The sequence below is a fragment of the Saccopteryx bilineata genome, chromosome 5 (assembly GCF_036850765.1).
Source record: "Saccopteryx bilineata isolate mSacBil1 chromosome 5, mSacBil1_pri_phased_curated, whole genome shotgun sequence".
NCBI lineage: Eukaryota > Metazoa > Chordata > Mammalia > Chiroptera > Emballonuridae > Saccopteryx > Saccopteryx bilineata.
The window spans coordinates 228,551,933-228,570,071 of NC_089494.1; the positions used below are offsets into that span (position 1 = coordinate 228,551,933).

General features: G+C 36.8%; 1 protein-coding gene across 8 annotated transcripts in view; it reads right to left on the minus strand.

Moving 5' to 3' along the window:
• FIP1L1 (factor interacting with PAPOLA and CPSF1) overlaps positions 1–18,139 on the minus strand; it is an 80,579-nt gene that overhangs the window by 54,696 nt on the left and 7,744 nt on the right. For 4 of the 8 annotated variants that reach the window (XM_066233598.1, XM_066233596.1, XM_066233595.1 and 1 more), the window contains 4 exons: positions 12,397–12,461; positions 10,718–10,825; positions 10,171–10,301; positions 9,806–9,874 (listed from right to left, as the gene is read on the minus strand). In XM_066233598.1, coding sequence (XP_066089695.1) covers positions 9,806–9,874; positions 10,171–10,301; positions 10,718–10,825; positions 12,397–12,461 — 373 coding nt within the window. The remainder of the gene's footprint in view (positions 1–9,805; positions 9,875–10,170; positions 10,302–10,717; positions 10,826–12,396; positions 12,462–18,139) is intronic. The other 4 variants (XM_066233601.1, XM_066233600.1, XM_066233599.1 and 1 more) reach the window with 1 other exon arrangement.

Genomic DNA, 18,139 nt, shown 5'->3' on the forward strand with positions numbered 1-18,139 from the left:
AAAATTAACCTATTTTAGAACAGCATTAGGGGAAAGACACCAAAGATGAAGTATGGGATCAAAGTGTTCCCAATGATTACAAATTTCACTTTAATGTCTTAAAAGTCCAATGAACTATAACTCTTTAACATTTTCATTAATTCCCTCAGATCTCCACATATAAGTCCAAGATACTTGGTTAAAACTCAATGTTTCGGAGCTCAAGAAATGCTTTGAAGAATTTTCCCTTTCTATAGTCACTACCCTTCTTATCTAAGAAAACCACCAGTGACCATTTTAGCAGCTCTAATCATTTTCCATTCAGACTGTGATTTGCTAAAACACAACTATTAACTATCTGTTCCTGCAGTTCCATACCATCTCTCCCATTTCCACCATCATCAACATCCTGCCAGCTCTATACACTGGCAAGCTGGAAGTCAGTCATCTGTCTCCGTACTACCTCTTCCCTTTATTTTCATTTTCAAAACTAAGTACCAACCTCACCCATAATTTCTCCCAGATTTGTCTATCCCATCGGCTCCTATCATATCCTTCGAGTACAATTCGTTTTTTCTCCTTTACAATGATAAAATATACCTGTATGTGCTCTTGCTTTTATACTCACCTTTCTATCTAAACCTGTCATTATTTAATTTATTAAATTTAAACAAACTGCCTGGCGTATGTTGGCACAGTGGATAGAGCATCGACCTGGGATGCTGAGGACCTAGATTCAAAACCCAGAGGTCACCGGCTTGAGCATGGGCTCATAGACATAATCCCATGGTCGCTGGTTTGAGCAAGGCGTCAATGGCTCAGCTGAAACTCACCAGTCAAGGCACATATAAGAAGCAATCAATGAACAACTAACAGTGATGCAACTACAAGCAGAAGCTTTTCATCCACTCCCTTCCTGTCTTGTATGTCTATCTTGCTTGCTAAATAAAAGTAAACCAAGTTGAAAATGCCCTACACTTGAATAGCATCACAACGTTCTTCGTGCACTATTTATATTCTACTGCCCCTGTTCAGACTATATTCAGCATCATTCTCCTTTTCCCATGAGGCAAAGGCCAAGAGAATCTCAGAAACCATGACTCTGATAATCAAACCACTGACTGGATTCCAGAAACCACATACCTCTCAAATAATCAATGAGAAAAAGAAACCTATATCTATATATTTAAGCCATTATAGTGAGAGCTCTTATTAATAGAGCTGAACCCAATTCCTAATTGGTGCCTCCACATAATTAGGGTTTAACATTGACATTATTTTAAGAGTCCTACTGCTTAAAAATATCTACTTAAAAGGTATTGACCCTAATGAGGAAAGATGAGGATATAAAATTGACAAAATGTGATAATAGGAACTAAACATGATTCATTCATCAAACATTTACTAAATATTTATTTGTACTAGAAGCTGAGACTACACAGAAGAATACAACAAAATCCCAGACTGTGGGAAAGGAAAGACATACAAATAATGAAAGTAATACAATAAATGCTATAAAAAATATCAATGAGATAAAAGATGCTACGAGAACACAGAAAAAGAAATGCATTGCTCTTCATAGAGATATCAGAAATACTCAAGAGTTGACACTATGGTCTAAACTGTTTCCCGAGTTCCAATAATTTACATCCAACTTCTTACATGTCAAAAAGTATTATCTCAAACTTGCCATGGTCAAAACAAAACTACTGATTTTCCACTATTCCCCAATCTGATCCTCTCTTTCTTACAAAAGTAAATGGCACCATCATCTATCAAATTGCTCAAGGAAAAAAGTCCTATCAGTTATCCAATACGTATAAACATTCAGTGTCAATTTTACTTATATAAGATACACCAAATTTCAAGCACTTATCATTATTTCCATTCCTAAAAGCCAAGTCAAACCCACTGCCACATCTCAACCATTCTACTAAATTAACCTGTCTTTCTGCTTTGGTCTCACATACCTAAAATCTATCCTCTATACCAGGGGTCCCCAAACTTTTTACACAGGGGGCCAGTTCACTGTCCCTCAGACCGTTGGAGGGTCGCCACATACAGTGCTCCTCTCACTGACCACCAATGAAAGAGGTGACCCTTCAGGAAGTGCAGCGGGGGCTGAATAAATGGCCTCAGGGGGGCCGCATTGGCCCGTGGGGCCGTAGTTTGGGGACACCTGCCAAAGTAACCTTATTAAAGTGTAAATGGATTCATCTCTCCCTGCTCAAATTCTCTAATAGCTTCCCAATGCAAACAGAGTAAAAGCTAAACTTATAATGGCCTACAAGGATTTACTTGGTATGACCCTGCCTACCTCTCCAACCTTGTTTACCTCTTCCTCCCCAACTTATCTTTATTATGCGCAGTCATAATGTACTTTTCCGAACTCTTTTTAACATTTAAATTCCTCTTTATGAGAACTTTTTTTTTTTGTATTTTTCTGAAGTGAGAAGCGGGGAGGCAGAGAAACAGACTCCCACATGCATCCGACAGGGATGCGCCCGACAGGGATCTACCCGGCATGCCCACCAGGGGATGATGCTCTGCCCATCTGGGCCGTTGCTCCATTGTGACCAGAGCCATTCTAACGCCTGAGGTGAAGGCCATGGAGCCATCCCCAGTGCTCAGGCCAACTTTGCATGAGGGGAAGAGAGAAATAGAGAAAATGGAGAGGAGGAAAGGTGGAGAAGAAGATGGGCACTTCTCCTGTGTGCCCTGGTCCAGAATTGAACCTTGAACCTGGGATTTCCACACACCAGGCTGATGCTCTACCACTGAGAGCCATGGGCTCTTGTTATGAGAACTTTTGCACTAGATGTTCCTTCTACTTGGAATATCTCTCCTCATATTTTCTCATGTACCTCTTTCTAACCGAATATTGTTCAAACATCTTCTTGGAATGGCCTTCTCCAACCAGTCCTGAACAATCTACCATATTATCATTTTGTATTTTCTTCACAGAATTTCTTAATATTGTTATCTAAAGCAGTGGTCCCCAACCCCCGGGGCCATGGACCAGTACCGGTCCATGGGCCATTTGGTACTGGTCCGCAGAGAAAGAATAAATAACTTACATTATTTCCATTCTATTTATATTTAAGTTTAAATGATGTTTTATTTTTATTTTTTTATTTTTATTTTTCGAAGCTCTTTCTCTTGTTTTTTTTTTTAATTTTTTTATTTTATTTATTCATTTTTAAAGAGAGAGAGAGAGAGAGAGGGAGAGAGAGACAGAAAGAGAGAAGGGGGGAGGAGCTGGAAGCAACTCCCATATGTGCCCTGACCAGGCAAGCCAGGGTTTCGAACTGGCGACCTCAGCATTCCAGGTCGACGCTTTATCCACTGCGCCACCACAGGTCAGGCAATGTTTTATTTTTAAAAAATGACCAGATTCCCTCTGTTACATCCGTCTAAGACTCACTCTTGATGCTTGTCTTGGTCACGTGATACATTTATCCGTCCCACTCCTTTTACAAGGCTGGTCCGTGAAAATATTTTCTGACATTAAACCGGTCCGTGGCCCCAAAAAAGGTTGGGGACCACTGATCTAAAGTTATCTTCTTTACTGTTGTATGGTGATGGTCTGTTTGCTGCCACTGTAACACAGAATCTGAAAATATGGATGGTCTCCAGTTCAAATCTACACCCCAAATGCCTAAAAACAATGTCTGTCATACAATAAGTGCTCATTATACTATATTTGTTATTTGATTGATTTTAGAACTAGTTTAAATGTCAGTTCTTCAGTTTGTAACTAATATAATTTTGGCATTATCTAATTAATAACTACTTTCCCATTAAGTCAGATAAATTCTAACACAGAGAGTTTATCTATGTCTATAATGCTCACCTCATCTCCACACCCATCCTGAGATACTTCCTGGCATAGGCAAAGCTCAATTAAAAACTGGGAAGGGGGGCCTTACTGGTGGTGGTGCACTGGATAGAGCATTGACCTGGGATGCTGAGGACCCAGGTTTGAAATCCTCAGGTTGCTGGCCTGAGTGCAGGCTAACCAGCTTGAGCACAGGGTTGCTGGCTTGAGCCCAAAGGTCACTGGCTTGAGCAAGGGGTCACTGGCTTGATTTGAACCTCCTAATCATACAAGAAACAATCAATGAACAACTAAAGTGACCCAGCTACAAGTTGATGGTTCTCCTTTCTCTCCCTTCCAGTCTCTGTATCTCTTTACATACCCCCTCCTCTTCCTCCTTCTCTCTCGCTAAAAAAATAAAAATGGGAAGAGGTAAGGGAGAAAGTTTAGAGAAGTGGAAGAGGAAAGAAAAGAAAGGGAAGAGAGCATAAATAAAAAAAGAAAAGGTATCAGGAAGACAGGTACATTTTAAAACATGTAAATAAGGCTTGTGTTTCCTTATGGTTTTTACTCTCAATTTCTTCATAATGTATTAATTATATTAAACAATTCTTAAAACCCTCACCATTTCAGCAATGCTCCCAAACCATTTCCATTATCATTATCCACTTGTTTGTCTTCAAATGTTTTACTCAGGATTACAAAGACTCAAAATTTATTTAATTATAACACTCTTTTTTTCCCCCATGATGTTATCTATTAAGAAATGACTGTAAAATACCATGACTGGTTTTCTAAAAACAAACTCATGTCAGTTCTTACATATCCAAACAAAAGTTGAATGAAGTCTAAAATTAAGAATTTAAATATATACCAAAATTATGCTACCACTGTATCAAAACTTAAATGATTTTGTGAAATATCTTTCAGCTGCCCTTCATAGCATTTATAAAAGTTTGACATTATAAACAAAGTAATATCTAAAAATAATGGGTTATACAACTATTTAAAGTGTTATTTATAAAATGAAATAAAAAACTTTAATAAACTAAGAAAACATTTACCAGATAATATTAAGGTAAAAAAGAAAAAAGTAGAAAACCACATGTTATCAAAATTTTGTTTTAACCAACAAGAACAAAAAGATTGGAAAGCAACAAAATTTAGGACCTTTAAAGTGGATAAAGCCTGTCTAGATTGTGGCAAAGTGGACAGGGGACACTGAGGTCCCAGATTTGAAACTCTAGGTCGCCGGCTTGAGCATGAAATCCTCGACATAACCCCATGGTCTCTGGCTTGAGCAAGGAGTCACTGGCTCAGTTGGAGCCCTTCCCCTTTGTCAAGGCACATATGAAAAAAGAATCAGTAAACAACCAAAGTGCCCCAACTATGAGTTAATGCTTCTCATCTCTCTTCCTTCCTCTTTCTGTCTCTCTCTCTCAAAAAAAAATAGTGGATAAAAATATATAACTGACTTAGCAGACAAAAAAACCTGAATCCTAAATCAGCAATGACAAAGCACCTTTCATGGCAAGATCTCAAAAGGTTCAGGAATTGACAACATTCAAAGCAGCTAAGTAGAAATCCTCTAAGTTGAGTATTGGAATCATCTTTTCTGAAAAATCATATTACCACACACACACACACACACAAAAAGTAAAACAACCTAAAATACTGACATCAGGGACTATGAAAAAGCTTTGCCTTACAGTAAAGCCCCACAGTCAGCAAGCTCTATTCACATGCACAGAGTTTCCAATTACTTTTGGTGACCTAGTCTCATGACTGAATGGCCAAGAATCAACAAACATTTGAGAAAAGTCTAAGTCAGAGGCCAAAAAAACAAACTTAAAATATCAACTTGAAGCCCTATCCAGTGGCTCAGGGGATAGAGCACTGGCCCAGCGTATGGACGTTCTGGGTTTGATTCCTGGTCAGGGCACCCATGAGAAGCGACCATCTGCTTCTCTCCCCAACCCACACCTCCTTTTCTCTCTCTTCCCCTCCCACAGTCAGTGGCACGATTGGTTCAAATGTGGCCCTGGGCACTGAGGATAGCTCGGCTGGTCTAAGCATATCAGCTTCAGGTGCTAAAAATAGCTCAGTACTCAAGCATCAGCCCCAGACAGGGTTGCTGGGTGACTCCCAATTGGGGTGCATGCGGGAATCTGTCTTTCTACTCTTTGTTCACTTAAAAAAAAAATCAACTTGAGAAAAACAGATTATGCGGAAAAGAAAAATAATACCTAACAGAAACAAACAACCTATCATTAATCTGTTTTGAGAGACTGGCGTGGGGATACTGCATCACTACACGCATGAGCAAAAATAGCACGCTACAGTTTAATACTGAATGCGAATTATCTTGGCTATTAAAGATATAACAGCAGAAATGAAAAAGAAAATAGAAGGGTTGTAAGGTTGAAGAAATCTATCAGAAAATAGAAGACAGATACGGAATATAAGAGAAAAAGATAAGAAAATTAAAAGACCAGCATAAGAGGTCTAAAATAAATAAGGGGTCCAAAAGGCAGAAGAAAGCAGAAAGGACACTAAAAAATAACAGAAGAAAATACTCCAGAAGTAAATGATTCATGCTTCCAAATTAAGAAGATACAAATGAATACTTGGTACAATGGATGATAACAGGCCAAGACACATAGTTGTGAAATTCAACAATGGTGACAAAACCCTTAAATGCTTCCATAGAGAAAAATGATGTGTGTATACACATGTCCATAAAATACTTCAATAGAAAGTGATGGTCAATTTTTTCTTACACATACATGTTACTCATACCTTCTAGTCACTACTCTCTTGTCCCGTGCTCCAAATTATATAAATACACAACTGTTTCTGTAACCAATTTAAGTGACTTTATTTATTTTTGACAGAGACAGAGAGAGTGTTAGAGAGAGGGATAGATAGGGACAGACAAGAAGGAAGAGAGATGAGAATCATCAATTCTTCGTTTCGGCATCTTAGTTGTTCAATGATTGCTTTCTCATATGTGCCTTGATGGGGGCGAGGGGAGTACAGCAGAGAGAGTGACTCCTTGCTCAAGTTAGCAACCTTGGGTTCAAGCCAGTGACCATGGGGTCCTGTGTATGAACCCATGCTCAAGCCAGCAACTGGACACTCAATCTGGTGAGCCTGCACTCAAGCTGGAGACCTTGGGGTTTTGAAACTGGGTCCTCCACATCGCAGTCTGATGCTCTACTCACTGCGCCACCACCTGGTCAGGCTGACTTTATTTTTATACCTATTAAACTTCATCATCTTTCATTTCAATAATAAACAAACAAAACCCAAAATGAAACAAAACCTTTTTATTTGAAGTATATAAAAGATTTTAAGAACGTCAAAATGTTGATAATCATGAGGCACTATAATAAAACATATGGAAAGGTCATTTGTACTATTTCTATCATACTGTATGTTTGAAAATTTACTTAATGAAAAGTAAAAAAAGTTAAAGAGAACAAGTTGCTTGTCTCTAAGGATAAAAAAAGTCTTTGCAGTAGACATGAAAAGAACTTAGATTACAATTCTCAAATCTGTTATTATGTCCATTCAGCACTATGGACCTCGTTCATTTCGTTCCTACAGTACTATAATAGCTTCCTACCTGGTCGATGACTCCCTTTTCTCTCTTTTACATTATATATCTTACCCTGGTGGCCAGATCTTTTTCTATAAACCAGATTTGCTCATACTAGTCTACACAAAAACTTTCAAATGGCTTCCTATTGCCGAATGTCTGCAGACTAGTTTAAGATTAAGGTCTATATTATCATGGCCCCATATCTACCATTTCTAGACTTCTCTGCTACAGTTTCTCTCATCCACCTCAACTATGCTTTCATGCTATCTGGTTTTGCTCATATTGCTCTCTTTGATGACAATGTTCTATACTACATTCTCTCCTCCTAATGAAAACTCTAATGTTTCAATTATGACCTCTCTCATACTCCTAGACTCTGCAATGTAGGATAACTCACTCTTCTGAACTCTCTACACTTTGTCAAATCCATCAACATAACATTTGTTATAATACTGTATATCATCATAGTTACTCCATATGTACACTTCACTCAATAATGAGCTTCTTGAATATGGAAAACCTGTCTTACTGTAGCATCTAAAACAGTGCTGGGTGTACTAGAGAAGCTCAGATATAATAAGAATATTTGGGAAGGTTTTTCACTTCTCTTGCTCACCAATCCTAATTATTCTAGTTCAAATGGTGGATAAATGGGAAGAGCTTGACTTTATTTATCCAACCACAGCACAAAATGTGGTCAGAATAGTGTTAACTTATAAATCACTCTCCTATTTACAAATAGGTAGTAACTCCTCCAACTCATACTCATTTCTAGGCTTTCTGGAATTAAACCACACTCCACAAAGCCATCTCTCTTCTCTCCTCTCCAAAGAGGACGGATCCAATAAGGCTAATTTCTTAAATAATCCTCTCATCTGCTTCTAGTCAATTGACGTATAAATTTCTTTACCTGTGCATTTCCTCAATCTGCAATAGTTTTTTTCTCCAAACTCTCAAAGCTCTGATTAAGATGGCATATACTTCTTGGCCTGACCTGTGGTGGCACAGTGGATAAAGTGTCGACCTGGAAATGCTGAGGTCGCCGGTTCGAAACCCTGGGCTTGCCTGGTCAAGGCACATATGGGAGTTGATGCTTCCAGCTTCCTCCCCCTTCTCTCTCTCTCTGTCTCTCTCTCCTCTCTATCCCTCTCTGTCTGTCCTATGAGTTTCCTTTTTATTTTTTAGTTTAAGAAGTTCACTGCTAAAAGACAAACTATACAGAAGCTGGCAGTTTACAAGGAAAATTTTCATTTCTGTTAGAAGAAAATTCAGAGCACCACCGCAAATGAACTATTTCATTATCAAAAACACTTTTTTATGTATTCATTTTTAATCACATGTAACAATATATTCAATGTCTGAATATGTAAATATCACCAAAAACTCAATGACCATTTATTTAAAATATGAAAAATATCATCATGCACTTTCAAGATAGTTACAGCAGAACAAGAACCAAATACTCACCCAGAGTAGGATGTAAATTAAAATAAAATTCTCTATACAGAACTGTGTCCAGCAGAGCAGCTACATCTGCAGCTACAGAACGTGCACTGCATTAAGGCAGTATTTAGGTGGACAGAGCTGCAGTCCGAAAAGGGCACAAAAAAATTCCTGCCCACAAAAGTTCCCTAAATATACAAACCAATTTAGAAGCCTTTCCCAGTCTTCAAACCAGTGTCATTCAATATAAGAATTAAGAATCAAGAACTAAGATGAAGAAAGAAGAGTATACAATCAGGTTTCAAGAATAGGCTGCTATGTATTGCAGAAGTATGAAAATTTATTATTCCTTGGACTGGGACTGTGATCATATGGAATAGGGAAGCCAGAAGTCAGACTTGATATCCAAGTGGTGGTATCAACCTGCAATGCCCTCACTAAACCTAGTCCTTTTTTAAGTATTAATTTTAAAATTAATGGCTTTAACCTATCTTGTTGAGTCTTTCTTAGAGACTCTCAAAGAATGCATAAGATTCTTGAGCTATCTTACACTACACCAATAATTTCACTGTCATAGAGATAATAAGCCTTACCATTTTTAAAAAGAAAATTAGGAAAGATGAATCCCTAATTCTGATAAAGATTACATATACATGATCTGTAATAAGAGCTTAACGTGTTGGCATGAACTTTTATATCCTATATACACTGACTAAAAACAAAATCACAACATAGAGCAAGAATAGTTTTACTTGGCATTTGTTAGTAAAATAGGCTATAAACTCACATGCTTGCAAAAGTGGAGATAAAAAACAGTCAGCAAATTTGTAAGTCACCAGGAAGCTGAAGGTTTGGAAAAAAGGTAGCTATTTCCACTTGAACCTTGTTCCTTGAGTAGTGGTATGGAAGCAGACTCAAGAACAAACTATGAGAGCAACCAAGGATAATTTACTAAAATTCACCTTAAAAAGATTGAATCTGCCATCTTGGATCTCTGCACCTGGTGTAACTTCCATAGTACAGTCTTCGGCCTAAGTTAAATGACATATTCCCCATTAAGATACCACATAATTTTTAACTGATAGGCCATAAAATGACAAACTAGTTGTGGCTAGGCTGTGACTTGAAACTAAGAACATCAGAAAATCATTAGTATGAACTTGAAAGGGAAGAAAGGAAAAACAAACAAACATGGTAAAAAGAATGGAATTTTTAAACTATCATATAGCTTTTAACCACCTTTAGAGGAAAAAGTGATTTATTTGGAAAGTAAAATTGGGACAGCAGAAAGAAAAGGCTGGGGTATTCTGAAACATTTATTAATTACCGTAATTTTATTTGTAGTAGAGGTAACTGGTATAACTTCAAGTCCCATCCGTATCCTCTTTTGTTTTTCACAGTAAGCTTTCCAGGTATCTTCATTAAACCCATAATTAAAATAATCAGAAAGATCAGCACCTAAAAATAAAACAGTGTACAAATATTTCAGTTCAATTTTTTATGCAGCATAGAAATATAAACTTATATAAACTTAGAGTTCATTTAGTCTTATCACCCCTTCTAATCTTACCTGTTTGCCCAATTACTATAAAGCAAAGAACTCTTAAGAATTTTTTATCAAAATGATTTCCTTTAGAAACATATTATAATAAAACAATATGTAAGTCTACTTTAATATAATGGTAGGCCACCAGCAAGATTTAATAAATTCATTATTGTTTAATTTATTACATTAATTCATTATTACTCTCATGAGCTTAAGACTACAAAAATGATACTAAAACAATATTCTAAACCGATACTGAAAAATAATTTTTTAATGACTGTTTATACTATAAATCTTTTGAAACCCATATAATCCACAATAACCTTACCAGGTTTACGCCATGGTTTATCTTCAAAAGAATCCAAATCTACCTCCAAGAGTGGAACTCCATTAACGCTTCCAGGTGCCTCAAGGTCTACCCCTTTGACTTTTGTTCCTATTTAAAAAAATTACAAAATGGTAAAGGAGCTATGTTAGCAAGAAGCTGAGAATTACAATAGACAATCAGAAAACATTGACAACTTTTTATTGGTGCTAGCACTAAATATAGCAAAGGTTCCAAACAAAGCATTGATGTTTACCATAAATAAAAGGTAAGGTCAGCCCTGGCTGGTTGGCTCAGTGGCAGAGCATCAGCCTGACGTGTAGAAGTCCAGGGTTCAATTCCCAGCCAGGGCACATAGGAGAGGTGCCCATTTGCTTCACCATCCTTACCCCCTCTCCTTTCTCTCTGTTTCTCTCTTCCCCTCCCACAGCCAGAGGTCCATTGGAGCAAAGTTGGCCCAGGCGCTGAGGATGGCTCTGTGGCCTCCGCCTCAGGCGCTAGAATGGCTCCGGTTGCAACAGAGCATGGCCCATGCTGGGTGGATCCTGGTCAGGCTCATGTGTGAGTCTATCTCTCTGCCTCCCTGCTTCTCACTTCAAAACAATATGAAAAAAAAATGTCTAAGGTCAAACTTTAAGGTATAGCTATAAGATAAAATGGATAGAGAGATTAGGGACTTATTATTTACAATAAGTAACTCCTGTACAACTAACAAGTTTCTAACTTCCATGTTTTAAATCTGTTTTTGTACAGTCTGCAAGCTAAGAAAAGTTTTTACCTTTTTAAAGGATTGTAAGACAAATAAGTAAAATAAACAAAATACCATATGGGAACCTGAAGTGGCCCTCACAGCCTAATATATTTATTATCCAGCCCTGTGATATATGGGCAAAAGTGGTATTTTTTAATTGAGCTGTAATAGCTATTACAATCTATTTATCACCTATTCAGATATCCTATATGCCTTATTTTCCTATTGATACAGATTGTGGGGGAGTAATTAGGGCCAATATATACAGTGACAGAAGATGATTTGACTTTGGGTTATAGGCACACAATGCAATGTATATTCAGTGGTCAGCAAACTCATTAGTCAACAGAGCCAAATATCAACAGTACAATGATTGAAATTTCTTTTGTAAGCCAATTTTTTTTTTTTTTTTTTTTTACAGGGACAGAGAGAGAGTAAGAGAGAGGGATAGATAGGGACAGACAGAAACAGAGAGAGATGAGAAGCATCAATCATCAGTTTTTCGTTGTGACACCTTAGTTGTTCATTGATTGCTTTCTCATATGTGCCTTGACTGTGGGCCTTCAGCAGACCGAGTAACCCCTTGCTTGAGCCAGCGACCTTGGGCTCAAGCTGGTGACCTCAAGGTCTCAAACCTGGGTCCTCCATATCCCAGTGTGATGCTCTATCCACTGCGCCACCGCCTGGTCAGACACGAGCCAAATTTTTTAAACTTAAACTACATAGGTAGGTAAATTGTTATTAACTTAATTAGGGTACCCCTAAGCTGGCCAAAGAGCAGCATGTGGTTCGTGAGTCGCGGTTTGCTGACCACTGATATAGATCATGTATCGCAAAGATGTATGGTTGAAACCTTTATGAGCCTATTAACCAATGTCACCCCAATACATTAAATAATAAGAAATTTTTAAAAGAAAAACACAATTTTTACCTGTAGCTCCATAAACTCTTCCTCCTGTCTTGATATTAAGATTTACAGGTGCTGTACCGTAACTCCTAAAAACAAAACCAAAATTATCCTGAGAAACTTAAAAAGAAAAAAAGGAATATATTCAATATGTATAAATAAATTATACAGCCACATAGTAACTGGATAAACTGACAATGACTCATACATTTTAGAAAATGTTTTAAACTTTTAAAAGTCTATCACTTGCTCAGTAAAAGATAAAAACAAATACTGTTTAAAAGTTTGACTTGTTTTCCATCCAAAAACCTACCTGCCACTAACTCAGTATCTCACTATAGCACACATCACAGGAAACATGGCTAGGAAGGAAAGAAGAGTTTCTATGCTTTGTCATCATTTCCTTGTCTCCTATTTAATTCAACATACACAACAATCCTGCAAGAATGAAATTTCTACCCTTTGTTCCCAAATCCAATGACCGCCCTTAAATCCTTCCTGCTTCTGGTATTGTTGATAAATCCTCTTTCAAATACCCATGGAGTACTTCTGTGGGTAAAATGAAGTTTACATGAAATTCAAAAATAAGTCTAGAGTAAAAGCAGAACAATGTTTGGTGATGATCTGTGGTTAATGATCAGGAAAAAACAAGAGGTAAGTTTCTAAATTGCTTGTAATATTCCATATCTTGATTTGGATGGTGGTTACATGAATTTATACACTTCAAAAATTTATTGAGCTGCACCTTTTTAAATGTAGTACAATGTTCATGTGATAGAGGGGGAAAAAATCTAGAGTCAGATGGACCAGGGTTCAAACATAAGTTTTGTTATTAATAGTATAACCTTAAAATAGTATAACCTTAACCAAGTCACTATAGACCCCACAGACCTCGTATAAATTTTCTGTAATATGATTTTATAGACAGTTCCTTGCTTTTTAATATACCGTATTTCCCCATGTATAAGACACACCCTTTTTGAAAAATTTGGGGTCTAAAAACTGAGTGTCTTATATAGTGGTTGTCAAGTCATTTAAGAAGTGAGGCATTTCAAATGCCATAGATGGAACCGAGGACGAGGCAATATATGAAGACTGATTTGTCATCAGACACAGAGGAGGACAAGCTAATGGATGGGAGTTTTGACAGTGATGAGGAGTTGTATGAATTTTATGATGAATGAAACTTGAGTTCAATAACTTATGTATGCAATACATATTTTTCAAATTACAGGCCCCAAAATTAAGGTGCGTCTTATACACAGGAGCATCTTATACTTGGGGAAATATGGTAATGTATTCTGTGTAAGAGTAGGAAAATCAAATATATTGACCAAAATAAACTTTACACTATTGGGCAGGTTAGGGGGAAAAAGACAGAAGGGAATATATGATATATGGAAGAAGGCTCAAAAAAAGATAAGACAGAGCAAAAAAAGATAAGACCTCAAGTTCCAGACAATTGTTTTCAATGATATATTTCTCAACATTACATTCATATTACTTAATTTGGTTCTTTAGCCTAACAAGTTTAGCCAACTGGACTTCTGAAAATACACTGCTCTTGGTCTGCCTACTGATTTCCACCTTTTGGTCTCCAAGGTACTAAATTTATGAGACCTACTTTATTCATTTAAACAGCACTACCATTTTGTTTTCTGCTTTAAAAAATAAGGATAAATGAATTAAAATATTCAAATAATTGTATAAAGTTCCACCACTATAAATGCAAGAAATAAAAATAGCCCAAATTTAACTGTTAACAATCAAACAGTACTATCATTACCAACTTGAACTGTTTACTCATGTCACTGATTAATTAATCCACTTAAATGCTTAAGCACCAATAATACATCACATATAATTCTAGCTAAGGAGAGAGACTGAGGTGCTAGACAAATATGGCTCCTGCCCCATGATGCTTACATTTCAACAATCAAAATTTGGCACAGCAAAAGCACTTTGGGGTATGATATACAGAAGTTCTAAATGTTTGAAAGTCAAATGTACAAACATCAGTGACTGTCTCTAAATGGTCCTCTTACAGAACTGCTAAAGGACAAAACAAAACAGCATTTATAAAAGGCCTAGCCAGAAGTTCAATAAACTTTTCTTTCTCCCCAGATACTTTCTCTTCCCCATTTCTGCCTTTTAAAACATCACTTTTCTTTTCTAAAGGCACAAAACCTTTGTATCCAGTATCTTTAGAGAAGTTCAGCTGTCTGAAAAACTGCACTTAAGCAAATCTGGTTCTGTGCAACAGACCTCCATGAAGTTTCATGCTTCCCTAGGTGCTAGATCTTACATACCTGGGTATCTAAAGGAACTTCAAAATAAATGCACCAAAAAAGTTTTTAACCTGCTCCTCTCATATTACTCATACACAGTAATACACTGTTCTGTACTCAATAAACTGCTCTAGAAACCTCTAAGTCACTACATCCTTTTTATCCCTCTCCATTCACAACCAGTTACTCATTTATTTCTATTTATTACTCACTCAATTATACCTCACTTTCCCATCTATTCCTATACTACTGCTGTTGGCTTAGTATGGATTATTTCATGTGGATAATCACTTCAACAACTAATTTTTATCTAGTCCATCTCAACTGTTACTGCTAGAGTTCTTTCCAAATAATCTGACTTGCCTAAAAAAGCCTTCAAAGGTTCCATGATAGCCATGCTAGCATAGCAAAAATGTCCTAACTTCCTGTTCCTCAAGTAGTTTTAAATATTCTTTCTCATCTACCTTTATCCTCCAGCCATGTGATTCCTTTAAACCACGCTTGCACATCTAAGTAGTATCCTCTGCCTAAATCATCAGTCCTCTCTTACTTCTAACTCAAGAATTATTCAAAGTAAAAATATTTCCTTCTCTAGGATCTTCAACACCTGTAGGTTTTTAGCAACTCTGAGTTTTCAAATCGCTTTGAACCTGTTACTATTCTAGCACTTAACTATACTACAACTATCTGCTCACCTGTTTATCCTTTCTCATTACTTCTGGTAAATAAGGACTATTATATTATCTTTATATCCCCACCATCAATTAGTACAGTGCCAGGCAAACTGTATTTAAAAAGTGCTAACTGGAAGAAGGGATGACTCTCAAAGCTATAGTTAAGAAACCTCTTCTCTATACAAGATAAATTATTCCTACCATTCCTTCATATCTTATAGAGCAGTGGTCCCCAACCCCCGGACTGCGCACCAGTCCGTGGGCCATTTGGTACTGGTCCGCAGAGAAAGAATAAATAACTTACATTATTTACATTTTATTTATATTTAAGTCTGAACGATGTTTTATTTTTTATCCGTCCCACCCTAAAGGCCGGTCCATGAAAATATTTTCTGACATTAAACCGGTCCGCGGCCCAAAAAAGGTTGGGGACCACTGTTACAGAGAATATGAACTTTGTAACAAAAGTGTTACAAAAAATGCTATTTTGTACTAACAGCTAACAAATTTAATATTGTTCCTGGAGCATAATTTGCCCTTTAAATGTGCTTATGAAGTGTACACAAAAAAAACATTCACCAAACTTAACTTTCTCACTGGCTTTCTTTCAGTTTTCTGAAAGAAAAGAATATATCTTGAGATATCAAGGTTAAGTAAGCTTTATACACTTCAGAAAAATCTGTAACTTCAAAATGCATTAAAAATACATTAAAAAACAAATGGTTTGATGAATGAGTGAAGGCATGGATAGATGGAGATACACATACACACACACACACACCTATCTATACCTATGTATAAATGTGTATATTACATGTGTGTGTATATACATGCATATACACTAAAGCAACCATAGCATTATATAAATTGAATAACCTAGATAATGAGTAAGTGGATGTTCACACATCAATGCCTTAAACATTTTGAATATTTAAGTTTTCATAATCAAATGTTGAGTTAGAAAATGTTCAAAGAAATTGTTTTTAATATGCAGTCTACTTGGCCAATAAACATTTACTGAATTCTTACTACATGTAAGACAATATAAGAAATAGGAAAATCCATAAACTATGTTTTCTATTCTTAAGAAATTTAGAGTCTAAGAATGTATAAACATAACTAGAATTCATGCAACTGGAAATTGCTGTAAGAAATAAAATTCAGATAAAATACTATGAGAGTCTCTGTGCACTTTATATTTGTATGCAATTCTTACCAAAAACTGTTCATATTAATAAAAGATATCACCATTTGCTTTCATTGCTCTATACGGGAGTCCTTGGGTTACAACACAATTCCATTCTTATGACAGTGACATAACCTGAATTTTGGTGTAAGTTGAAATACACTCTAGCCTAACACAAATGGAACACTTATGCTTTTAACAGTCCAAGATGGTGTACGTAAGAGTACTAGGGGATGCTAAGTCCCTCACTCATATGCCACATTACTGCATATTCTTCTGCCGCACGCAACCAAACTACAATAGTTCGCCCATGTTGTCCGTAAGTATGACCCTGACAGTGTTAAGCCAAAACACTTCTCAATTTTTTTTTTTTTGGTATTTTTCCGAAGTTAGAAGCAGAGAGACAGTCAGACAGACTCCCACATGCGCCCATCTGGGATCCACCCAGCATGCCCACCAGGGTTGTTGTGAAATTGCAACCGGAGCCGTTCTAGCACCTGAGGTGGAGGCCATGGAGCCGTCCTCAGCATCTGGGCAACTTTGCTCCAATGGAGCCTTGGCTGTGGGAGGGGAAGAAAGGGATCAAGAGAAAGGAGAGGGGGAAGTATGGAAAAGTAGATGGGCACTTCTCCTGTGTGCCCTGACTAGGAATCAAACACAGGACTTCAACACGCCGGATTGATGTTCTACTACTGAGCCAACTGGCCAGGGCCACTCACATCTCAATCTTATAAAGTCTTAATTGGAGTAAACCTCATAAACTCAAAACATCATATGTTGAGACTGTCATAACCTGAGGACCCCCTGTACTTGCAAATACAAATAACTTTATATAAGTATTTACTAACCATACCATGATTATTGTGTCAAAATAAGCTGTTCCTTTTGCATAATGCAGATGGTAAAATAAAGGCCTATTAGCATAGGAGTCCTACTATCAATATACAGTAAGCTCAACACTACTTAAGTGGGGATGAAGAGAACATCAAGAGTTATGTACCCCTAACATGAGTAATTTTGTCCCAAAAAAGTTGCTAAGGTTTTAAAGTTACAGTCATTATTATAATGCAAAATTGACTTCCTGAAGTAAGTAAGTGCTGAAAGAACTGGCTCTACTTAAAAAATAAAACGCAGGAGTGGGCAAAAGGAGGTTTACAGTTGTGTGTACATGAAAAACAGAGTTTATTATTGTATTATTATTATCAACCTACTTTTGCCCACTGGGTATTCAAAAGTACTTATGTGTTTATACATGGGTGAGCAAACGCAGGTTTACAGTTTATATGAAAAATAATAGAATAATTAAGAAATAATAAATCAAGAATAAACTGTTTCCCATACTTGCAACTTGTAAACCTACTTTTGTCCATCCCTGAATATTGGTTGATTCCAGATAAGGCTGCTTAATAAATAAACTATAGTACAATTAATGAAAAGTTTATGTTCCCAATGCACAACTCCATCGATCTGAAAAACACAGAAGTCATAAAAAAATCACAACCTGTACTCTAATATATTCCCTTCCAATATTTCCGTAAGATTCTTAATGTGCTCAGTGAGTCAATGACAATCCATTCACTTGATTCAGAATGTTACCAACTATAAAACATGAGACAACA